Below are 25,965 nucleotides of genomic sequence, written 5' to 3' on the forward strand. Positions count from 1 at the left end.
GTGAGCAATAACATTTGATTTGATCATTCAATAATTTTGAATTTCATCATAGGGTTTCATAACTCCAGCAATATTTTGAGCTACAATCCAAAGACAACATTGGTGCAAAATATATCACATTTCATTAGGTTTGATTGATACATAACATAGTTGATTGCTAGAATGTAACATTGCAATAGAATGTTGCTTACAGTATCAGGCTACCGACAACACATACAGTACCAGTCAAGTGTGGACACACCTATTCATGTATGTTTTTTTTCTTTATTTTTTTACTATTTTCTACATTGTAGAATAATAGGGAAGACATCAAAACTATGAAATAACACATATGGAATTATGTAGTAACCAAAAAAGTGCTAAACAAATCAAAATAGATTTTAAATTTGAGATTCTTCAAAGTAGCCACCCTTTGCCTTGATGACAGCTTTGCACACTCTTGGCATTCTTTCAACCAGCATTGGGGAAAGTATTGGTATGTGTTAATTGTAGGGGTGCCCATGGGGCTGGGGATCAGAATTGTCCTGTGCGAGAGAGGCAGTTTGAGGTTTCCAGGGTAAGAGTAGTGCAGCAATTGTCATATGCTGAGGCAGTGAAGAAAGTCGAGGAAGATGGGTCAAGGGGGAGGGATCCTGAGAGGAGTGGTGTGAATAGTAGATCTGTACCAGTACAGAGGGGTAAACCAACAAGTGATATGTTTCAGTTAAGATTAGATTTTTTTGCATTTATAGCAATGGTTATCAACTGTACTGCAAGGATGGAACGTAAGTCGCAGAGAATTGAGGTGGTGGTGGCAGCTGCAGAGAGGTATTTGGGTGTGTGAGATTTTGCCTCAGAAGAGTTGCAGGGTGTATTGAGTGGTGGTGTTCCATCCTTTCAGGCTGTTGGCCTGAAGTAGGACTAAATAGATTCAAATAGTGGAGTAGGGTGGTGTTTATATTTTTATTTTATTATTATAATATATTTTTTTGTGAGTGTAGTTAGATGGTAGGTTATTTGTTTATTTATTTTTCAAGCAACGTATAAGGGAGTTATACTCCAGTCTAGTAGGTGGCGGCAATGCAACATTTATTGGATGTCAACAGCCGTTAAACCTTATCGAAGAAGAATAACCTGTTTTTATTATTATTATTATTTTAATTAACAACTAATCAATACACAAAGTACATGGAACACAAGTATATATAAAGAATATACAAAGGACAATTGGGCTAGGGGGTACAATATCACATTACACATGGACCTTATGGGACATATACAAACATTTACAATTCTAATAGCTTTTTGTTGGTAGAGTATTTAATTGTCTTAAAATACAGTTTAAAACATTTTTTGTAAGGTAATAAATCGTGGTGTTTTGTTTGTACATTTACATTTGTGAATGTGAAATTTGGCCAAAAGAATAATGAAATGAATTACATAAAATTGTTTCAACTTATTTCTATTGTAGGTAAAGAATCCAAACAGTGCATCTCTCCACAATAGTGTAAAATCTTCATAAACGTATTCCATTATAAATCTACTGATTTTTTTTGCCACAGTTTCCTTACATGAATACAATGCCCAAAAATATGCAACACTGTTTCTGGGTGGTCATTACAAAAAGTACAGTTTGAATGGATGTTTTTCTTAAACTTCTTCATATAGTGGTTGACAGGATAATATTTATGAATAATTTAAAAATAAATGTCCTTAATTTTGTTAATAAATAGGTATGTGTGTGGTAACATCCAAACTTTTTTTCAACAGATAGTGTCAGTAAAACCATTCTAATAAGGCATGACATAATACAACATCCTGTTGAAACAAGGCTCATATAGCTTTATTGTTGTTGAATGGACCAAAAAAACAAATATTTCCTACTGATGAGTCAACATGGTTAATCGTAGGCAGGTCCTGAGGGTCAGGTCTTGACACGTTCCTGAATAATAAAGCAACACCTGAGGGAATGGCATGTAAAACAATTGAAAAATCTTTAGGTGTTACGGGGGTCTTGTAAAGTGATAACAATTTCTTATAATTCAGTAAAAGACCCTCTGCATTTATAAGTTGGCTCACCAATAGGATATTATTTCGGAAACAAAATTCTAAAAACAAATAATTATTTTTACACAATATATCCCGTTTATTCCATATATAATATCTGTGTGGAGAAAGATTATGCTTAGAAATTAAGGACCATGACAAAAAAAACCTTCTGATGAAAAACAAGAGTTTCACTGGAACTTTGTCAATATTATAACTGCAAATCAACATGAAGTAAAGGCCACCAAAAGTAGAGAAGACATGATGAGGAATAAAGTTCCACATAGAAGTGTGTCTTCTTAGGAATTGTTTTATCCAATTGATCTTAAAGGTATTATATAAGATAGTAAAGTCCAGAAAATTCACCCTACCATTCTCATAAGTGTTCATTACAACAGTTTTCCTAATGTAATGGGTACGGTTTCCCCACAGAAAGTTGAAAAGCATCTGGTCTATCTCTTTGCTTATTTTATCGTCAAGATATAAAGATAGAGCTGCATATGCTAGCCTACAGATACCCTCAGCCTTTGTTATTAGGACTCTTCCTTTTAAAGAAAAGTCCCTCTGTAGCCATTGATTAAGCTTCTTCTCTGGGTTTTTAATAAGAGGGTTAACATTTTAAGCCTCTAGACTGAAATCACGGCCGGTTGTGATATAGCCGGGGATCGAACCCGGGTCTGTAGTGACGCCTCTAGCACTGTGATGCAGACCAGATGCGTTGGAAAAGGATTCTAATCACATTAATCGTTATGGGAATCTGACTAGCGTCTTTCAGAAAAAGTGTAGAAGAACCTGTTGTTCTCGTCATCGCTGCTTCCGTTCTGCTGAGAAGGAGGAGCCCTGTCGCGCGCTGTATCTTGGGGTTTTGTTAGCAGGTCGTGGACAGCGCTGTGAGCACGTCTTTCTCCAGACTCCACCAACACCCACTTTTACATCTTTCTCAACGTATAACATGGACGCGGGTTTCTTCCGCGTAAGATATTTAAAGTTATACTATTACTCGTTAAATTGTGTTCCAAATGTATAATATATTCGTTTGTATTTGTAAGTATGTGCCGTTGTAGACGGACGAGCTCGTGCGCCATTCCGTTGCAATGAGGAGCTAATGTAAAGATGGCGGCTGCAAGTTATCCAGCTAACTGTTAGCAAACTAGCTTAGCTATAAATATGTTGGATTGAAGCTAGCCGATAAATTGTGCATATGTTGTGTGTTCCCATTTTCAAATGATTGTTATTACTGATGTAGTTAAGGGTGATAACTACAATGTGTTACCTAGTATAAGACTTGGTTGCAAAATGGGTTTGTATAATTCTAGCCATACTACTGTAACGTTAGTCGGGCTGAGTATGTTACAGTACTCGTACTCGGGCCTTATCGTACATCGAGATTAACTCTAACACTCTAGCAACAAACTGACGTTTATTCTCCATAATAAGTGATCATATTAGGGACTTAATTTCTACATAATTTACTTGTATATGTGTCACATGTTTCTAAAGTCGGCTATCTAACGTTATGTTTAACTGTTGTGACGTAGCTAACATTAGCTGACGTTCTCTTACATCGAGGCGGAATTGAGTGTTGCTGGTGGCGCGATTTTAACGTTACTGCGAAAAACATCGAGTCACCGTCAGTAGATAATTGTAAGCATGTCAATTCTGAAAACGTTTACCTGTAAATGTTTGTCCAGTACAACTGCTGTCCTTCCGCGCGATGGTGAAAGTCATACTTTTTTAATAAAACATTAATAAAATACAATTACCGTCTTTTCAGTAATTTAACACAAATTAGTAAAAAGTCCGTTGTATTAAATAAAAGTTTATATTAAAAGTATGAATTTCAGCACCCGGCTTATGGACCGCAGTTGTACAGGACAAACAGGTACAGGAAAGCCTACTGACCGATGGTGACTCAATGAGTACGGTTAACGTTACATGCACACAATAATGCGATTATTGTGGATAGTCAGATTAATATAATATTTTTTTAAACGTTACCATACTTTACAAGAAGAACTGATTCCCTGACAATCCTCTTTACATGAACACATCTGAAATCAAGCTACCTGATGGCACACTGTTAAATGCAGAAAATTGCCACTCAAAATAAACGTTATACCACAGTGACCAGGTTGTTTTTTGGGAAGTATATATGATTGAGTTTGGACATAGAAATAGTCTCCACATACAAACTTTATAAGAGTCATCCATTGTTCTGAACTCCCTAAACTTGTGCTAAAGAGGCAGGCTTGCACAACTTGTGCTGTGCACGTGCGCAGATCAAATACACTGCTGGAGCGCTGATTTTAAGGTGTTTACATGTCCTAATAATTTGAGATTGCTCAGAAAACCAGCTGTTTAAATTGGTGTTTGCTTACTTCAATTTTGACCGTACGCCAGTTTACGATGAGCAAGGTATGTTTACATGACTTGCATAATCTGCCTACTGCCATAATCAGTTTGATATAGAATTATTCCTGTGCATGTACATGTAGCGCAATGTTGTTGCTAGAAAATCGCGCGACTACTCTGCCTCGATATAAGAAAACGGAGTTTAGCGTTCCTCAGCGAAGTGTCTGCGGCATGGACAAGAACAAACATTTATTGTAATAGTTGATACAGATGTTTTTGTTTCTTACAGGGCACAAGTGCAGAACAGGACAATCGCTTCAGCAACAAGCAGAAGAAACTTCTAAAGCAACTGAAATTTGCAGAATGTCTGGAAAAGAAGGTATAAATAACACATCAAAGCACGTCATTGAATTGAAATGCCACCACAAGTAAATATGGTAATAGCCATAACTAATATATTGCCTAATTTGGTTTAAAGGGATGCCCTTTACCTACTTCCCCAGAGTCAGATGAACTGGTGGATGCTATTTTTAAGTCTGCATGCAGTTTGAAGGAAGTTGCTAAATAGCACTGGCGCAATGACTGGAAGTCTATGGGTATCCATGCTAACAGATACCCATGGCCTTCCAGTCATTGCACTATTACTAGTTAGCATTGGCTCACGACACTACCTCAAACTTACTTCATACTAGACTCTGAGACATAAAAATGGAATCCACAAGTTCATCTGACTGGAGAAGTAGATAAAGGGGCTCATTGGCAAAATCTCTACATATCCCTTCAAGTGTGCAATGGGTTGAAGTTAGGAATGTGTTTGAACGTCTTCCTGATTCTTCCTCCCCTAGGTGGATATGACCAAGGTGAACCTGGAGGTCGTCAAACCTTGGATCACTCAGCGAGTGACAGAGATCCTGGGGTTCGAGGATGACGTCGTCATAGAATTTATATTTAACCAGCTGGAAGAAAAGGTAATACTATTGACTCCAATTCCTTCCTGTTCTTGTATGTACATCAGATGTTATTTGTTAACTTAATACAAGGCAAAGAGAGGTTGATTTAATCAAGTGTATTGATAAGACACAATATAAATGCAGATGGGGGAAAGAGCGACCACCGGTGTCCAATATACATAATTTGAATGACCCAAAGTTTTTGCTGTGATATGTGACAGTGCCTTTGTGCCACAGTTTTCTAATGATGATGTGATTTATGATTCAAAAGGCCTGAACCAATATGGATGTTATACCTTGCATCAGAAGTATAGCACCAACACCTTATTAGCTCTCTGCTGAGCCCAAAGTGTCACTGAGCCCAACTCTCCCTGATGCAGTGTGTGGTTTGAGGTGAGTTATGTTCAGGGATCAACATGCTAGTGATAGAAACACTTGGACAATGCCATTTTCTCCATATACTTTTGAATCGCACCGCTAGTTTTTCTTTATCTCCTCTAGCCTATCTTTGGATGGTGAAAAAAATTGGCTGAGAATACAGTTGAACTTTAGACTATTGATCCTCATTTAATTAGTTTATATTACAATTACATCCGTAGTATCTTCAATCTGGGCTGTGGCAAAACTGTGCTTTAAACATTATTACTTAGCCCACTAAGTGATTTTTGAATACTACAATGCACATGGACCCTGTTCTGCATAAATAAATCAGTGCACTAGATGTCCAAAGTTGTTTCCACATTGTTACATTGTCATTTGCTCCTCCTTGAAATTGCCCTCAAGTTGGCAAATCTAATCGCATGGTTAAAATTATACTTGTGCATTCTACCACATTTTTCTCCCCCAGCTTAACTAGCATTTGGCCAATAAAACATGACTTCAATGGGAAATTACATATAATTAACTGGATGAAACCCCAGAGGAAATGTTCAAGGGTATTGATAAACAACTGTTTTTTTTAATGAACAAATGACTCCCAACAACCCTAGGATGCTTTATATTCATACAAAGGTGTTGCTGGACTCCTGTAAGTTCTCTTACTATCTGTTTTAGTGAACCTAGCCTAATACTGGGAGGGAAAATAACGTTCAGCTACCTCTTACCGGCTTGATTTATTTTCTGTGCTGTTATCTTTTGAGGGGTGGGTTTTTTAAGCTAAATGCTTTAACCTCTCTAGGCTAGATGGGACGCTACCGTCCCACCTGACCAACATCCAGGGAAAGTGCAGGGCGCCAAATTCAAACTACAGAATTGTAAATATTTAACATTCTTGAAAGTATACATGCAATATGTCAAAATAAAGCGTAACTTTTTAATCCAGCCACGGTGTCAGATTTCAAAAAGACTTTACGGCGAAAGCAAACCATGCTATTATCTGAGGACAGGGCCCCATCAAACACAGACAATCGTATTTCATGCCGCCAGGCGCGACACACAACTCAGAAATAACATTTACATTTAAGTCATTTAGCAGACGCTCTTATCCATGCCTTACCTTTGAAGAGCTTCTTCTGTTGGCACTCCAATATGTTCGATTAATTCCGTCGTTATATCTCCAAAATGTCCATTTATTTGGTGCGTTTGATCCAGAAAAACACCAGTTCCAACTCTCGCAACATGACTACAAAATATCTAATAAGTTACCTGTAATATTTGTCCAAACATTTCAAACAACTTTCCTAATACAACTTTAGGTATTTTTTTAACGTAAATAATCAATAAAATTTAAGGCGGGATAAACTGTGTTCAATATCGAATGAAAACAATGTGGAGCGAGCTTTCAGGTTGTGTGCCCCAACCACATCAGTACACTAGACTCGACCCTCGTTCCCAACAGCCCTATTTCTTAAATTCTCAAAGGAAAAACATCACCCAATTTCTAACGGCTGTTGACACCCAGTGGAAGCGATAGGAACTGCAAGCAAATGCCTTAGAAATCCAAATCCACATAGAAAACACATTGAAAAAGCGTGACATAAAAAATAAATCTGGATGGTTTGTCCTTGGAGCTTCACCTGCCAATTAAGTTCTGTTATACTCAGACATCATTCAAACAGTTGTAGAAAACACTCTGAAGTTTCTATCTAAATATACTAATAATATGCATATCCTAGCTTCTGGGCCTGAGTAACAGGACGTTTACTTTGGGCATGCTTTTCATCCGGACGTGACAATACCGTCCCCTAGCCTAGAGAGGTTAACAGCACAGTAATGGTAAGAAAAGTCCTTAATCGTCATTGTTAGTGAGGTAAAGGGGTATCTAACTTTAATTCTTGACCTACATGTTGAAATAAAACCCCTCAAATGTCTTGTGCACTCATTATTGCTTGTTCGTCTCTTGCAATTTAGATAAATGATATAACAATAAACTCAAGGTGGTTGAGTCTCAAGCACTAGGGAGTCGGAAGCAAGCCAAGGGAGCGTCTCTTTCTGCAGGAGACTCGGGCGCTCCATACCCACTGATCCTGCGGGACACGCTGAGGACACCGGGACTGTACTCGCAGTGTTGGGTTTTGATGCACTCTGTTTTGTGGATATCTGTTAATCTCTCAAAGAGTAGACTGGGGAGACTGAGAACAACAGGGCAGGGTAACTAGTGGGAAGACTGGCAGGGAAAGATATCTGATAGTTATTTTCATCATAATTGATGAAAATGTTAGTGATGGGTGGGGGATTTATTTTTCAGAATATTTTAAGGAAACTGCCTTAATGCATGCAGTGGGGGTGCTTATACATGGATGATGTCCTAGTTTAGTCTCCCCTCAGATATTCTCAGTTTCAGGTTTCAATTACCTAACTAGTGGGGTGGCGATAAACATTTTGAATTGCACAATTTTATCACAGCCTCAAGTCAACAGAAGAAAGTTTGTTGCCATGAAGCAGTCTGTGTTGGGGCACAGGGGTCATACTGTAGCTATTGTTTTGTTATGAGGATGGCTGCTATTATTTAGCAGCAGGTGTAGCTTAGTGAGGAAACAAAGGGGGGGGGCAGTCGCCTGAGCGAGACCCCCCCTCCCCCTCCTTTCACTCTTGTGAGTTCTCCCTCCGTGTTAAATTGGTGTGTTGTCTTTCTCTCTCCCTTGGTGTGTGTGTGTTGCAGCACCCGGACAGTAAGATGATGCAGATCAACCTGACTGGCTTCCTGAATGGGAAGAATGCCCGAGAGTTCATGAGGGACCTGTGGCCTCTGCTGCTCAGCGCTCAGGACAACATCGCCGGTATCCCCTCCGCCTTCCTAGAGCAGAAGAAAGAGGAGATCAAACAGAGACAGGTAAGCAACCAGACACAATCACAACCTTGTCAGGCATGTGTATTTGTATTAGGGCTGAACGATTTAGACACGTGATAATTTTTGCACGATATTAACATTTTCTAACACTGGTTATACTTAATTCATGGTTAAAACGGGGTAGAGAACATCACTTCTAAAATGAGATCATATGAATGAATACATACGGTGCTAACTAAACACAAAACTAAATGAAACAAATATTTTCCAACATGGTTGATAGGATCATTACACCAACACTACTGTTCAAAAGTTTGGGGTCACTTAGAAATGTCCTTGTTTTTGAAAGAAAGCACATTTTTGGTCAATTTTAAAGGAACATAAAATTGATCAGAAATACAGTGTAGACATTGTTAATGTTATAGATGACTATTGTGGCTGGAAACGGGTGATTTTGAATGGAATATCTACATAGGCGTACAGAGGCCCATTATCAGCAACATCACTCGTGTGTTCCAATGGCACGCTATGTTAGCTAATCCAAGTTTATCATTTTAAAAGGCTAATTGATCATTTGAAACCCCCTTTGCAATCATGTTAGCACAGCTGAAAACTGCTGTTCTGATTAAAGAAGCAATGAAACTGTCCTTTAGACTAGTTTATTATCTGGGGCATCAGCATTTGTGGGTTCGATTACAGGCTCAAAATGGCCAGAAACAAAGAGCTTTCTTCTTAAGCACACAATGCACTAGGGCATCCACCCACGGTGCTTAGCATTTTGTCCAGCTAGCAGCAGGTAACTTGGTCACGGAAATCAGAAAAGCAATCAAATTAAATTGTTTACCTTTGATGAGCTTCGGATGTTTTCACTCACGAGACTCCCAGTTAGACAGCCAATGTTCCTTTTTTCCAAAAATATTGTTTTTGTAGGCGAAATAGCTCCGTTTGTTCTTCACGTTTGGCTGAGAAATCGCCTGGAAATTGCAGTCACAAAAACGCTGAAAAAATATTCCAAATTAGCTCCATAATATCGACAGAAACATGGCAAGCGTTGTTTATAATCAATCAAGGTGTTTTTCAAATATCTATTCGATAATATATCCACCGGGACAATTGGTTTTTCAGTATGACCGATTGGAATAATGGCTACCTCTGTATTTTACGCAATAATCACTCTGGGTCAGGTGACCAGTTGCGTAATGTAGTTGCTTACGGTATTTGTCAACATAAATGCGTAAAACTACGTCACAATGCTGTAGACACCTTGGGGAATACGGAGAAAAAGTAATCTGGTGGATAGCCCATTCACTGCTCAATAGGGACGCATTGGAATGCAGAGCTTTCAAAAGATGAGTCACTTCCGGGTTGTTTTTTTCCTCAGGCTTTCGCCTGCAATATCAGTTCTGTTATACTCACGGACAATATTTTTACAGTTTTGGAAACTTTAGTGTTTTCTATCCTAAGCTGTCAATTATATACATATTCTAGCATCTTGTCCTGACAAAATATCCCGTTTACTACGGGAACGTTATTTTTCCAAAAATGAAAATACTGCCCCCTAGTCACAAGGTTAAAGCATATGGATGTCCGGTAAGTTAAAATCTTGCCGGCCGCCAAATTTTCCTAACGAAAACCCTGGTCTACGGGTGGCTGTTTTCTTTTCGTTAGCACTAGCAGCACTCGTGTTTCCAACACATTTTGGAGGGGAAGCACTTTCTCTCCTCACCTGCAGCTAACCTGTTTTAAGGGGACACTTAAAGATTGACCAGCATGTGTGAGAGTGAGCGCAAGCTTGTGATTGGTCAGCATCCTCTGCGTGTGAACGTAGTCTAGCGCATCTCATTGGAGGAGGCATCATAGTCTAGTTTTTGTTTTATCAGAGAATCTCAGCTTCATGCGAGAGATTGCAATTTTGAATTGATTTCGATTTAATCGTGCAGCCCTAATTTTTAGTGTTTTACTGCTTTGACCTCGCATGCTGTTGTCTGTTGCAGATTGAGCAAGAGAAGCTCGCTTCTCTGAAGAAGATTGATGATGAGAAGAAGGAAAAGGAAAACAGAGAAAGGGAGAGCCCCAGACGGTGAGAATCGCAGTAAATAAAAGCACTTGGAAGTCGACCTCAATCAAAATGTAAAAGAGTTCATATGGCATTGGCTTTTATGTTGTTGTGGTACAGGAGGAAGTCAAGGTCACAGTCTCCACGGCGACGATCTCCAGTGAAGAGGGAGAGGAAGCGCAGTCACTCCCGTTCACCGAGGCGTAAGCCAAGTCCCAGCAGCTCCCCTCCACCACCAGCCCCAGCTGTCACCCTTGTCAGTGTTACCCTGCCCCAGAGCACTGAGGAGCCCCAGCCTGAGCCAGACACCTCAGAGAGCACCATACCTGAGCCAGTCATTCAGGAGGCCTCCTCCACCAGGTAAGGGAAAGGTTTAGGCACTGACTGTATCTGGAAATATGCAGGGATGGGATTTGTCCGGATTGTTGATTCCATTCTTGACTTCAAAATGTAATCTAATTTGTAGTATGTTTTAATTTTCCAGTGATGTGGTAAAGCCGGACACTGTGGTTGTGGTACCTGACTCTGTGACTGAGGTCAAAGAACCCTCCCCAGATAAGGCTCCTAAAAAGGAGAGGCCCAAGCCCAGGGAAAGGGAGAAGGACAGCAGGAGAGACAGGCCCCACCACCGCTCTCGCTCCCATTCCCGCTCCCGCAGACGACCCAGATCACGCTCCAGGTCTTACTCCCCCCGGCGGAGGCCGAGCCCCAGGAGACGGTTGTCCCCTCGGCGTAGGAGCCCCCCCAGACGTGGCCCCCCAGGCCCCAGACACAGGCGCAGTCGCTCCCCTGTCCGCAGGTGAGTGGAGGGCCATAGAACTGTATCAGAAGTGCCTGTCACTGAAGCTGTCATTAACAGCCTTTCGGAATTAACTAGCTACCTTACCAAACAGCAGTTGTGGTTGATTTGTTCTGTTTGTATCCCATAGACGGCGCTCTCGCTCCCCATCATCCTCTGGGAGCAGCTCCACGTCTCACTCACCTCATAAGAAGGCAATGAAGAGAACGTCAACCACACCACCCAGAAAACAGCCCCGCGGCCATGCAGCTGATCCCTCCCTCAGCCCCTCCAGGAGAAGAGCCCCCAATGGCAGCCCCTCTGGGAAGACACAACGCTCTGCCTCCCCGCGGGCCAGAAAGGGCCGGGCCTCAGCCTCCCCATCCAGATCAGCAGGTATGTTAGCTCTACTTACTTTATTCCATTCCATAATAAACAAATGTATAATTGCAACATGTGAAGTGTTAGTCCCATGTTTCATGGGCTGAAATAAAAGATCCAAAAATGTTTCCATATGCACAAAAAGCTTATTTAAAATGTTGTGTACAAATTAGTTTACATCCCTGTTTCTGAGCATTTCTCCTTTGCCAAGATAATCCATCCAACTGACAGCTGTGGCATATCAGGAAGATGATTATACAGCACGGTCATTACACAAAAGGCCATTCTAAAATGTGCAGGTTTGTCACATTACACAATGCCACAGATGTCTCAAGTTTAGAGGGAGCCTGCAAATTGGTATGCTGAATGACAAAATCTCCACCGGAGTTGTTGCTACAGAATTTAATGTTAATTTCTCTACCATAAGCCGCCTCCAATGTCGTTTTACAGAATTTGGCAGTACGTCCAACCGTCCACACAACTGCAGACCACGTGTAACCACGCCAGCCCAGGACCTTCACCTGCGGGATTGTCTGAGACCAGACAGCTGTTGAAACTATGGCTTTGCACAACCATAGAATTTCTGCACAAACTGTCAGAAAACGTCTCACGGAAGCTCATCTGCATAATCGCCGTCCTCACCATGGTCTTGAACTGACTGCAGTTCAGCGTCGTAACTGACTTTAGTGGGCAAATGCTCACCTTCGATGGCCACTGGCACTCTAGAGAAGTTTGCCCTTCATGGATGAATCCTGGTTTCACCTGTACAAGGACAGAGGCAAAGCCATACACACTGTTTGCCATATGTGAGTGGTTTGCTGATGTCAACGTTGTGAACAGAAAGCCCCATGGTGGGGTTATGGTATGGGCAGGCATAAGCTACGGGTAAAGAAAATAATTGCTCTTTATCAATGGCAATTTGAATGCACAGATACCGTGACGAGATCCTGAGGCCCATTGTCATGCAATTAATCCGCCGACATCACCTCATGTTTCAGCAAAATAATGCACGGCCCCATATCGCAAGGGTCTGTACACAATTCCTGGGACCACCCATATGTAAAATCTATGCATGCATGACTTTAAGGTGTTATGGATAAATGCGTCTGCTAAATGGAATATATTATTATATTCATGTCCCAGTTCTTCCATGGCCTGTATACTCACCAGACATGTCACCCGTTGGGATGCTCTGGATCGACGTATACGACAGCATGTTCCAGTTCCCGCCAATAACCAGCAACTTGGCACAGCCATTGAAGAGCAGTGGAACAGCATTTAACTGGACACAATTAACAGCATGATCTACTCTATGCGAAGGAGATGTTGCACTGCGTAAAGCAAATGGTGGTCACACCAGATACGGACTGTTTTTCTGATCTAGGGGCCTTTCTTTTAAGGTATCTGACCAACCGATGCATAGATGTATTCCCAGTCATGTGAAATCCATAGATTAGGGCCTAATGAATTTAAACTCAGCAAAAAAAGAAACGTCCTCTCACTGTCAAATGTGTTTATTTTCAACTTAACATGTGTAAATATTTGTATGACCACAACAAGATTCAACAACTGAGACATAAACTGAACAAGTTCCACAGACATGTGACGAACAGAAATTGAATAATGTGTCCCTGAACAAAGGGGGGGGGGGTCAAAATCAAAAGTAACAGTCAGTATCTGGTCTGGCCACCAGCTGCATTAAGTACTGCAGTGCATCTCCTCCTCATGGACTGCACCAGATTTGCTAGTTCTTGCTGTGAGATGTTACCCCACTCTTCCACCAAGGCACCTGCAAGTTCTAGGACATTTCTGGGGGGTATGGCCCTAGCCCTCACCCTCCGATCCAACAGGTCCCAGATGTGCTCAATGGGATAGAGATCCGGGCTCTTCGCTGGACATGGCAGAACAATGACATTCCTGTCTTGCGGGAAATCACAGAACAAGCAGTATGGCTGGTGGCATTGTCATGCTGGAGGGTCATGTCAGGATGAGCCTGCAGGAAGGGTACCACATGAGGGAGGAGGATGTCTTCCCTGTAACGCACAGTGTTGAGATTGCCTGCAATGACAACAAGCTCAGTCTGATGATGCTGTGACACACCACGACGGACCCTCCACCTGCAAATCAATCCCGCTCCAGTGTACAAGCCTCGGTGTAGCGCTCATTCCTTTGACCATAAACGCAAATCTGACCATCACCCCTGGTGAGACAAAACCGCAACTCGTCTGTGAAGAGCTCTTTGTGCCAGTCCTGTCTGGTCCAGCAACGGTGGGTTTGTGACCATAGGCGACGTTGTTGCTGGTCTGGTGAGGACCTGCCTTACAACAGGCCTACGAGCCCTCAGTCCAGCCTCGCTCAGCCTATTGCGGACAGTCTGAGCACTGATGGAGGGATTGTGCGTTCCTGATGTAACTCCGGCAGTGGTTGCCATCCTATACCTGTCCTGCAGGTGTGATGTTCGAATGTACCGATCCTGTGCAAGTGTTGTTACACGTGGTCTGCCACTGCGACCATGAATTGTTTATGGTTCATTGAACAAGCATGGGAAACAGTGTATAAACCCTTTACATTGAAGATCTGTGAAGTTGTTTGGATTTATTATCTTTGAAAGATGGGGTCCTGAAAAAGGGACGTGTTTATTTAGACGGATTTCCTTATGAACTTACTTGAAGTCTATGAAATTGTTGCGTTTTTTTTTTTTGTCGTAAATGTCGTTACGGTGCCTCCAGGAAGTATTCATACCCCTTGACTTATTCCACATTTTGTTATAGCCTGAATTCTAAATAGATTTAAATGTTTTTCACCTATCTAGACACAATAACCCATAATGACAAAGTGAAAACATGTTTTTATTAAATTATAATACATATCACACCCCTGAGTCCATACTTTGTATAAACACCTTTGGCAATGATTAAAGCAGTGGGTCTTTTTGGTTGTCTCAGAACTTTGTACACTATTTGCAGTATTTTGTACATTTTTCAAGCTCTGTCAAGTTGATTATCATTCTAGACAGCCGTTTTAAAGTCTTGCCATAGATTTTCAAGCTGATTTTTAAGTCCGAACTGTAACTTTGCCGCTCAGGAACATTCAATGTCGTCTTGATATTTGACTCCAGTGGCTATTTGGGCATGTGTTTTAGGTTATTGTTCTGCTGAAAGGTGGATTTGTCTCGCAGTGTCTGTTGGAAAGCAGACAAACTGTTTTTCCTCAAGGATTTTGCCTCGGCGTATAGCTGTATTCTGTTTCTGAAATGCTTAAAAATAGTTATTGCTGATTTAATAAGAATACCCTAACAATGCAGCCACCACCATGCTTTAAAATATGAAGTGGTACTCCGTAATGTGTTAGATTTGCCCCAAACATAATGTTTTGTAATAAGGACAAAAAGTTAATTTCTTTGCCACATTTTTTGCAGTGTTACTTAACCTCTCTGGGATCGTTCGGGACGCTAGCATCCCACCTCGCCAACAGCCAGTGAAATTGCAGGGCGCCAAATTCAAAACAGAAATCGCATAATTAAAATTCCTCAACCATACAAGTATTTTACACCATTTTAAAGATGCACTTCTTGTTAATCCAACCAGTGTCTGATTTCAAAAAGGCTTTTCGGCGAAAGCAACTAGTCACAAAGCATTCAGCCATTTTCCAAAGAGAGGTGTCACAAAAAGCAGAAATATAGATCAAATGAATCACTAACCTTTGACGATCTTCATCAGACTACACTCCCAGGACTCAATGTTACACAATACATGTATGTTTTGTTCGATTAAGTTTATATTTATATCCAAAAACCTCAGTTTACATTTGCGCCATGTTCAGAAATGCCTCCAAAACATCCGGAGAAATTGCAGAGAGACACATCAAATAACAGAAATACTACTCATAAACTTTGATGAAAGAATCATGTTTTCCATAGAATTAAAGATGAACTTGTTCTTAACTTCTAACTCCCCATCCCGGGTCCGGGAGCATAATCATCGACTGACACTAATTAGCATAACGCAACGGACATAAATATTCCTAGAAAATATTCCTATTCGTGAAAATCACAAGTGAAATATACTGAGACACAGCTTAGCTTTTTAATCACCCTGTCATCTCAGATTTTCAAAATATGCTTTACAGCCAAAGCTAGACAAGCATTTGTAAGTTTATCGATAGCCTAGCATAGCATTTTGTCCAGCCAGCAGCAGGTAACTTGGTCACGGAAATCAGAAAAGCAATCAAATTAAATTGTTTACCTTCGATGAGCCTCGGATGTTTTCACTCACGAGACTCCCAGTTAGAATGCCAATGTTCCTTTTTTCCAAAAATATTATTTTTGTAGGTGAAATAGCTCCGTTTGTTCTTCACGTTTGGCTGAGAAATTGCAGTCACAAAAACGCCGAAAAATATTCCAAATTAGCTCCATAATATCGACAAACATGGCAAGAGTTGTTTATAATCAATCCTCAAGGTGTTTTTCAAATATCTATTCGATAATATATCCACCGGGACAATTGGTTTTTCAGTAGGACCGATTGGAATAATGGCTACCTCTGTATTTTACGCGAGAATCACTCTGGGTCAGGTGACCAGTTGCGGTCAGGTGACCAGTTGCGCAATGTAGCTGCTTACGGGTATTCTTCAACATAAATGCGTAAAACTACGTCACAATGCTGTAGACACCTTGGGGAATACGGAGAAAAAGTAATCTGGTGGATAGCCCATTCACTGCTCAATAGGGACGCATTGGAACGCAGAGCTTTCAAAAGATGAGTCACTTCCGGGTTGTTTTTTTCTCGGGCTTTCGCCTGCAATATCAGTTCTGTTATACTCACAGACAATATTTTTACAGTTTTGGAAACTTTAGTGTTTTATATCCTAAGCTGTCAATTATATGCATATTCTAGCATCTTGTCCTGACAAAATATCCCGTTTACTATGGGAACATTATTTTTCCAAAAATGAAAATACTGCCCCATAGTCACAAGGTTAATGCAATCGCTTTGTCAGATTTCAAAAAAGCTTTACGGCAAAACTGTTACTGTTCAATAATCTGAGAACAGCGTTCAGCCACAAAAGCAAGCCATACAGATACCTGCCAAGTTGTGGAGTCAACAAAAGTCATAAATGGCATTATAAATCTTCACTTACCTTTGCTGATCTTCGTCGTAATGGACTCCCACTTCCACAAGAAATGTTTGTTTTGTTCAATTACGTCCATATTTATGTCCAAATACCTACGTTTAGTTCACTATTCCAAAGGCACAATGCGCGAGCGCAAAATCCAGACAAAGTCAAGTTCCATTACAATTTGTAGAAACATGTCAAATGATGTTTACAGTCAATCCTTGGTCTTTTTTATAATCAATCGTCAATAATATTCCAACCGGACAATAGAATATTCATTACAGGGGGAAAAGGCACGGCGTGCCCGCATGACCGCACAGTTAACAAGTGATTTGGCCATAGCCTAGTCCATTTGTTGAAACAGCACTTATTTGACCCCCTTCCACAATAGAAGCCTCAAACAACATTGTCTCAGGTTTTCACCTGCCATATGAGTTCTGTTAAACTCAGACATCATTCAAACAGTTTTAGAAACTTCAGTGTTTTCTATCCAATACTACTACTAATATGCATATATTAGCATCTGGGACAGAGTAGCAGGCAGTTTACTCTGGGCACCTTATTCATCCAAGCTACCCTGTCACCAAGAAGTTAAGCGCCTTGTTGCGAACAGGATGCATGTTTTGGAATATTTCTATTCTGTACAGGCTTTCTCCTTTTCACTTTGTCATTTTAGGTTAGTTTTGTGGAGTAACTACAATGTTGTTCATCCATCCTCAGATCACAGCCATTAAACTGTAATTGTTTTAAAATCACCCTTGGCCACATGGTGAAATCCCTGAGCAGTTTCCTTCCTCTCCGGCAAATGAGTTAGGAAGGACACCTGTGGTTTTTTGTAATGACTCACCCAAAGCCAAATTAATAACTTCACCATGCTCAAAGGGATATTCAGTTTCTGCATTTTTATTTTTACACATCTACCACTCGGTGCCCTTTGCAAGGCATTGAAAAACCTCCCTGGTCTTTGTTTGAATCTGTGCTTGAAATCCACTACTTGATTGAGGGACCTTAAAGATAATTGGATATGTAGGATAGAGCGATTGAGCAGTCATTCAAAAATAATGTTAACCCATTATTGAACATGTAATGAGTCCATGTAACTTTATTATGCGATTTGTTAAGCACATTTTTACTCATGATCGGTAGGCTTGCCATAACAAAGGGATTGAATACTTGACATTATGGGTTGTCTATAGATCAGTGACATCTACATTTTAATCCATTTTAAATAGTCTGCAGCACAACATTTGGAAAAAGTAGAGTTTTTTTTGAATACCTTCGGAAGGCACTATATGCCCCCTTCTCTTTGATCCTTGCCCGCATGTGTATTAAAGCTGCAGTATGTAACTTTTGGGTGACCAGACCAAATTCACATAGAAATGTGAGTATTTGTCATACTTGAGTAAAGATACCTTAATAGAAAATGACTCGAGTAAAAGTCACCCAGTAAAATACTACTTGATTAAGTCTAAAAGTATTTGGTTTTAAATGTACTTAAGTATCAAAAGTATAAATAATTTTTTAACCTTTTTTTTTTTTTTTTTTACATTTTAAAATGTACAGATTGCCAAGGGCACACTCCAACACTCAGACATTATTTACAGGAGATGTATTTGTTTAGTGAGTCCACCAGATCAGAGTCAGTAGGGATGACCATGTGTTTTCTTTAAGTGTGTGAATTGTAACATTTTCCTGTCTTGCTAATAAGCATTCAATATGTAATGAGTACTTTTGGCTGTCAGGGAAATTATTTTATTTAGGATTGTGGTGAAGTAAAAGTTATAAAAATATAAATAAAGTACAGATTAGAGGTCGACCGATTATGATTTTTCAACGCCGATACCGATTATTGGAGGGCCAAAAAAGCCGGGGGGGTATTTGTAATAATGACAATTACGACAATACTGAATTAACACTTATTTTAACTTAATATAATACATCGATAAAATCAATTTAGCCGCAAGTAGATAATGAAACATGTTTGGTTTAAATAATGCAAAAACAGTGTTGGAGAAGAAAGTATAAGTGCAATATGGGCTATGTAAGAAAGCTAACGTTTCAGTTCCTTGCTCAGAACATGAGAACATATGAAAGCTGGTGGTTCCTTTTAACATGAGTCTTCAATATTCCCAGGTAACAAGTTTTAGGTTGAAGTTATTATAGGACTATTTACCTCTATACCATTTGTATTTCGTTAACCTTTGACTATTGGATGTTCTTATAGGCACTTTAGTATTGCCAGTGTAACAGTATAGGCTCCGTCCCTCTCCTCGCTCCTCCCTGGGTTCGAACCAGCAACACAACGACAACAGCCACCACATCGAAGCAGCGTTACCCATGCAGAGCTAGGGAAACAACCACCCCAAGGCTCAGAGCGAGTGAAGTTTGAAACGCTATTAGCGCATGCTAACTAGCCAGCCATTTCACTTCGGTCACACCAGCCTCATCTTGGGAGTTGATAGGTTTGAAGTCATAAAGAGCGCAATGCTTGACGCACAACGAAGAGCTGCTGGCAAAACACACGAAAGTGCTGTTTGACTGAATGTTTACGCGCCTGCTTCTGCCTACCACCGCTCAGTCAGATACTTAGAGACTTGTATGCTCAGTCAGATTGTATGCAACACAGGACATGCTAGATAATATCTAGTAATATCATCAACCATGTGTAGTTAACTAGTGATTATGATTGTTTTTTATAAGATACGTTTAATGCTAGCTAGCAACTTACCTTGGCTTATTGCATTTGCGTAACAGGCAGTCTCCTTGTGGAGTGTAACGAGAGAGGCAGGTCGTTATTGCGTTGGACTAGTTAACTGTAAGGTTGCAAGATTGGAACCCCCGAGCTGATAAGGTGAAAATCTGTCATTCTGCCCCTGACCGAGGCAGTTAACCCACCGTTCGTTCCTAGGCCGTCATTGAAAATAAGAATGTGTTCTTAACTGACTCGCCTAGTTAAATAAAGGTGTAAAAAAAAAAATGGCGCCCAAAAATACCTATTTCCGATTGTTACGAACACTTGAAATCGGCCCTAATTAATCGGCCGTGCCGATTTAATCGGCCGACCTCTACTACAGGTACCCCCAAAAATTACTTAAGTAAAAAGAACTTGGCATTCTCATTGAAAGCAAGTCTAAGAAGCGGTATATATGTTCTATGTGTGCCAATTCTATGTCAAGTCTTTTACGTTCAGTTTTGTACACCGGCTGAAAATGATTTTTGTATATGGAAAATATATTTTACAGCAGTTTAGATGGTTCAATAATTCTCTACACTATACGTGCTTGTTTTGTCACACAACCTGAAATTAGGCTAACTATTCAAATTTTAGCAACCAGGAAATGGCGGTGAGATTTCTACATAGTACAGTTTCCGGGTGGATATTCTATCTTTTGGTGTTTTTTTTTCATTAGTCCACTGTTGATACAGTCCCAGTGTTGTGCATGTCAAGTTTTCAAGATATTGGCATTTTGCATTATGATGACATGACAGTTTGACTTTTTTGCTTTGTTTTTGAGTATCTTTAACTTGACTGCAGACATGCAAAACATTTTGGGACTGTATCAACAATGGTCTGTAATGAATTCAGCCTTATCCAACTTCCTCACCTTTCAAACATGGGACTCCCTCACCTCATAGTGACCGTCTTGTCACATGATCAGTCAGTGGGAGTGTGATACACAACCATTCCTGGATGCTCTTTTAGAGGAAGGGTTTATGTCTATACAATCAGTGACCTGGAAACTGTTAACATTACTTAATCTCAAATCCCTGGATAACTATTCCTAGGCAGGCCTGGTTACAGAAGTGGGACACTTTGTGAGGCCTTACTGGCAGGCCTTGGCTAATGGAAACTGCTGAATCATAAACCTCTTTTCAGGCTGCAGCAAGCATCCTCTTCAAGCATGATGTCACTCCTACTAGTGTTATACAAGCATTTGTATTTGTGAATGAGTGTTCTTGCCGGAAAGACTCTGGCAACTAAAACAGTTTTGATTTTCAGGGTCAAAGAAGAAACCAGGAACGAGGAACGATTCACCGTCCCCTGTTCCGAAACCCAGGCAGTCTGAGGCATCAGAGTCAGGTGTGTTTGCCTTCTAGTGCCTGTCTGTCTCGGTCTGGTGTGATGCACTGTGGGTGGATGGTTGTGTTTTTAGCGGTTTTCTATAGCTCTGAATGGGGACTCACTGCTTTGCATTTCAGAGGGGGCTACAGCCGATTCTGTGCAGCAGCGACGTCAGTATCGCAGGCAGAATCGGGAAACGTCTTCAGGTTACAAGCGTTTTATTTTGTTCCCCACCTCACCCCATCTTTTTTTTCTAACCCACTCTGTGTCCGTCTCGTCTTGCACCCTCATCTTGTGGGTCCTAAGCCCCACCTAGGTGGGGTCCCCCCCCCCCCCTTTGAAACATCCACATGTTGCTACTGGGAAATGACGTGTGCTGTTTTCTTTCGGATTGGTAACAGAGGCTGGATCATCATCATCCTCAGAAGGTGAGGGGTCCAAGAGGCCGGGCAGGGGGCCAGTGGCGAGGAACGGGGATGTCAGGCGGCGACGCAGTCACTCTCCCTCCTCCCCCAGGAGACGACACCGGGACGGCTCCCCCAGGTTAGCTACGGACAGTTCTCTAATGCAGTCATGATTATAGATTTTGGACGTTTTTCCCATACCAACAAGACACACACACTGTCTGTCCCACATGCATTCCTCATGTAAGTCTTTGTTTTCCCTCTACAGAAAAAGACGCTCTCCATCCCCCGGAGGACGCAGATCTCCCCCAAGGCGTCGCAGATCTCCCTCTCCTCCTCCTAGGCGCAGGTAAAACACTTGACGCCTTCTTGTTTTAGGTTCCCTCATTACTGAGAATTCTCCAGAATTCAGTGCACCACACCTGAGATTCAAAAAATAACTTGTCTCGTATGTCCTCTCTGTTTCCCCAGGTCTCCCTCTCCACCACCTCGCAGACGCTCCCCCTCCCCCAGACGGTACTCTCCACCCATCCAGCGGCGATACAGCCCCACTCCTTTGGGCCCACAGAAAAGAAGGCTGTCAGGGTCTCCCTCTCCCAAACGCCTATCCCCGGTGCCCAAGCGCCGTCCCTCCAGGTCCCCTAAGCGCAGGAGTCCCCCTCCCCAAAAGAGACGCACACCTCCCTCATCCACCTCTCCCCCCAGACACAGGAGAAGCCCCATGCTCCCATCCAACCGACCAGGCCGGGACACTCGCTCACCCCCTTGCTCACAGTAACCGCCTGTCCCCTTCCCCTGCCAACCGTGGCCGAACCAGTCCTCAGGGGCGCTTTGACACCTCTCCACCTGGACAGAGGCGCCAGGTGTCCCCCTCACACGGCAACAGGGCAATCCGCAGGGTGTCCCGGACACCAGAGCCCCGCAAGAACCAGAGGTAAGCAGCCTCTAATTGGCCTTATTAACGCAATAGCTTCTGCTGCACATCAATAACTCCCACCACTATTAGATGTATGTTGAGTGTACAAAACATGAGGAACACATTTCTAACATTGAGCTGCACCCCCTTTTGTCCTCAACATCCTCAATTCGTTAGGCCATGGACTCCACAAGGTGTCGAAAGCATTCCACAGGGATACTGGCCCATGTTGACTCCAATGCTTTTCCATAGTTGTCAAGTTGGCTGGATGTGCTTTGGTTCATGGACCATTCTTGATACACACGTGAAACTGTTGAGCATGAAAAACCCAGCAGCGTTGAAGTTCTTGACACACTCAACCGGTGCGCCTCACACCCACCATACTCCGTTCAAAGGCATTTAAGTCGTTTTTCTTGCCCAGTTACCCTCTGAATGGCACACATACACAATTCATGTCTCAAATGTCTTAAGGCTTAAAAATGCTTTAATGCAACCGCTGTGTCAGATTTCAAAAAAGCTTTACGGAAAAAGCAAACCATGCAATAATCTGAGTATGGCGCTCAGACAAACACATACAGATATCTGCCATGTTGGAGTCAACAGAAGTCAGAAATAACATTACATGTTCACTTACCTTTGATCTTCATCAGAATGCACTTCCAGGAATCCCAGTTCCACAAATGTTTGATTTGTTCGATAATGTCCATTTATGTCCAAATAGCTACTTTTGTTAGCGCGTTTGGTAAACAAATCTAAACTCACGAAGCGCATTCACTAGTTGCAGACGAAATGTCAAGTTCCGTTACAGACCGTAGAAACTTGTCAAACGATGTATGGAATTAATCTTTAGGATGTTTTTAACAAATCTTCAATAATATTCCAACCGGAGAATTCCTTTGTCTTCAGAAAGCAAAGGAACGGGAGATATCTCATGTGAAATGCGCGTGACCAGCGGTTGACTGCTGGCAGACCTCTGACTCATTCCCCTCTCATTCCGCCCCCCTTCATAGTAGAAGCCTCAAACAAGTTTCTAAAGACGGTTGACATCTAGTGGAAGCCTTAGGAAGTGCAACATGACCAATATCCCACTGTAACTTCAATAGGGGCTGAGTTAAAAAATCGACCAACCTCAGATTTCCCACTTCCTGGTTGGATTATTTCTCTGGTTTTTGCCTGCCATATGAGTTCTGTTATACTCACAAACATCATTCAAACAGTTAAGAAACGTCTGTGTTCTGTCCAATATAAATAGTAATATGCATATATTAGCAACTGGGACTGAGGAGCAGGTAGTTTACTCTGGGCACCTTATTCATCCAAGCTACTCAATACTGCCCCCCCCAACCATAAGAAGGTAACTTGTCTCCTCCCCTTCATCTACACTGGTTCAAAAACTGGTTCATCTACACTGGTCAAAAAGGGATCATAGCTTTCACCTGGTCAGTTTGTCATGGAAAGAGCAGGTGTTCCTAATGTTTGTACATTCAGTGTACGTTCCAGATATATCACACCTTTTCTCTCCGGTTTCTCCTTATCAGAGGCTCTCAGAGCCCCCAGCCGATGAGGAGAGTGTCATCAAGGTCACCGTCTGGTTCCCCTAAACCAGGAGCCCTGAAACGGCCAGCTTCAGGCTCCCCTTCTCCAGGCCACTCAGCCAGTGGATCCCCACCTGCACCCCCGGCTAAAAAGGCCAGCAGCGGCTCTGGCAGCCCTTCTCCAAACAAGGTGAGTTTTTAAAGCTGCTATTTGTTAATAGTACGATGTGAGATTAAACATTTTGTTTGACTCAACTAAGTGACTAGATAGAGGGGAGTTCACCTGTGAGTAAAAGCTGGTGTGTGTTTCTGGGCACCAATACCATAACTTTTTGCAAGATTGAAGAGGTTTAACCAATGAAGGTCATCATGCCCTCTGCTTGGCCCTTCTCACTAAATGCCAACGAAATACTTACTCACTCGTGGTATTGCTTTGTAATCCCTTTCTCAGAATTCTGACACTGAGCCTGGAGGAAAGAAAAACAAGAAGAAGAAGAAGGAAAAGAAACACAAGAAGGAGAAGAAGCATAAGAAGCACAAGAAACACAAGAAGGAGAAGTGTGATGTGCCGGTTGCTGCTGGGGATGACCAGGAGAACCAGGGGATGGAGGGCGACGCAGCCTCCAACCCAAAAAAGGTGAAGTCTACTCTTCTGATTTACTGAGGGGTTTTAGCATGCTTCACACATCATCTAAGCATTTCATTCAAGATGAACAAAGTCAGACAAGGTTGTAGAAGTTGACTTGTGCACCATCAGCTAATGTATTCCTTTATTCTATTACTATGATGAAGCATGCTGCAGCATCATACCACCTACCTTGCAACGTAACCGAAATATGATATAATTAATGCTACCTTTCCTTAAGGAATCAGACAGTGAAGTAGAAGAATGTCTGGACGACCTGGAGAAGCACCTGAGAGAGAAGGCACTGCGTTCCATGAGGAAAGCTGGAAAGCTGTCCCCTCCACTGTCCTGAGAAGCCCGGTCACTCCCCTCCCTCTTTCTCCTCCCTTTTTCTCCTTTCCTGATTTTCCATTCCCTTTGTTTAGAATTTTTCGTTAACCTTGTTCAGCTTTAGAATGTACAAATTGTTTATTCTTTAGTTTTTGTTTTCTTTTTACGGGTTTGGTAATCTATTGAAATATATTTTTTATCAAGAGCTTGATATGTCACGATCTCCCAATTTAATATTATTTTCTAATATTTTACCCAAAGTGTGTTATTGCTTATATCCAATTTGTAAAACTATCTTTGTTGGACCCCTTAATTTTCAAGATAAGATCAGGGATGGGAACGGTTTCATTATGATGCTTGCATTGTACAAGTTTCTCATACTACGACATTCAAAAGATTTGACTTTGGGAATTTAGGATTGCATGTGCAGCTAGCGTGTCTCTGCTCTGATGTGCATGAAATGGACTGTAAACAAGCAAATACACAGATCAAAGCTGTCACTTTTCCCTTTTGTCAGCAGGCATTGTATGGTATTGCTATGCTGTTTGCTCTCTAAAATGGGGAATGAATCCAAGCAGTCTTTTTCCCCTTTTTGTTATCTAATAGAGGTGTTTGGCCTTCCATAAAATTCTGTCTTAGAAAAAGTCTACACAAGTTTAAAAAGAACTGGATTTTTCATGAGGATTCTGACCTCACCAGAGAGCCGGGGTTTGATTTCCCACATGGGTTGATATGCAGTCATACTTTGAATTCACACTGGTCCACTCTTGCTTTGAGCTATTCATTTTTGTGGGACTGCTATTTGACTTGTATTTAAAAACTCCTGCTCTTGTCATCCTTTCAGAATTAAAAGATTTTTTTTATATTTAAACTCTAAAGTGATTATGTTGTATATTCTAAATTCATGGTTAAGGCCTCTCAGAAAACGGGGTTGGCCACTTAACATGGGACTTTATATCTAAGATTTCTTTTTTCAGACCTACGTGGGTCTGGTACAAGTTCTCACTGACATTTTCGCTTAAATTGATCTGTGGACACCGTAGATCAAAATGGCTTGCATTGCGCGATAGCCCTCATTCCCACTGACACGCTAGTCTATTTTTTTTTGTTGCTTAGGATGCAAAATCTGAAACCAGCTGGGATGTCCACAGATCGATGGAATGTCCCTCCTACCATTTTCATTCGCTCTTCCGACAGGTCAACTCC

The 25,965-nt window shown here is 41.5% G+C and overlaps 1 protein-coding gene across 1 annotated transcript; it reads left to right on the forward strand.

Annotated features, from left to right (window-relative positions):
- Positions 1-2,874: 2,874 nt before the first annotated feature.
- On the forward strand, positions 2,875-25,630 carry LOC115138416 (serine/arginine repetitive matrix protein 1-like). Its single transcript, XM_029675243.2, is given in 17 exon segments — positions 2,875-2,998; positions 4,667-4,756; positions 5,223-5,345; positions 8,428-8,598; positions 10,551-10,636; positions 10,733-10,972; positions 11,097-11,411; positions 11,542-11,786; positions 20,887-20,967; positions 21,087-21,155; positions 21,351-21,492; positions 21,622-21,702; positions 21,825-22,118; positions 22,120-22,287; positions 23,808-23,994; positions 24,256-24,441; positions 24,671-25,630. Coding segments are annotated over 17 exon segments (2,610 nt in total). The 5' UTR covers positions 2,875-2,977; the 3' UTR covers positions 24,782-25,630.
- The last annotated feature ends 335 nt before the right edge of the window (positions 25,631-25,965 follow it).

The sequence above is a fragment of the Oncorhynchus nerka genome, linkage group LG12 (assembly GCF_034236695.1).
Source record: "Oncorhynchus nerka isolate Pitt River linkage group LG12, Oner_Uvic_2.0, whole genome shotgun sequence".
NCBI lineage: Eukaryota > Metazoa > Chordata > Actinopteri > Salmoniformes > Salmonidae > Oncorhynchus > Oncorhynchus nerka.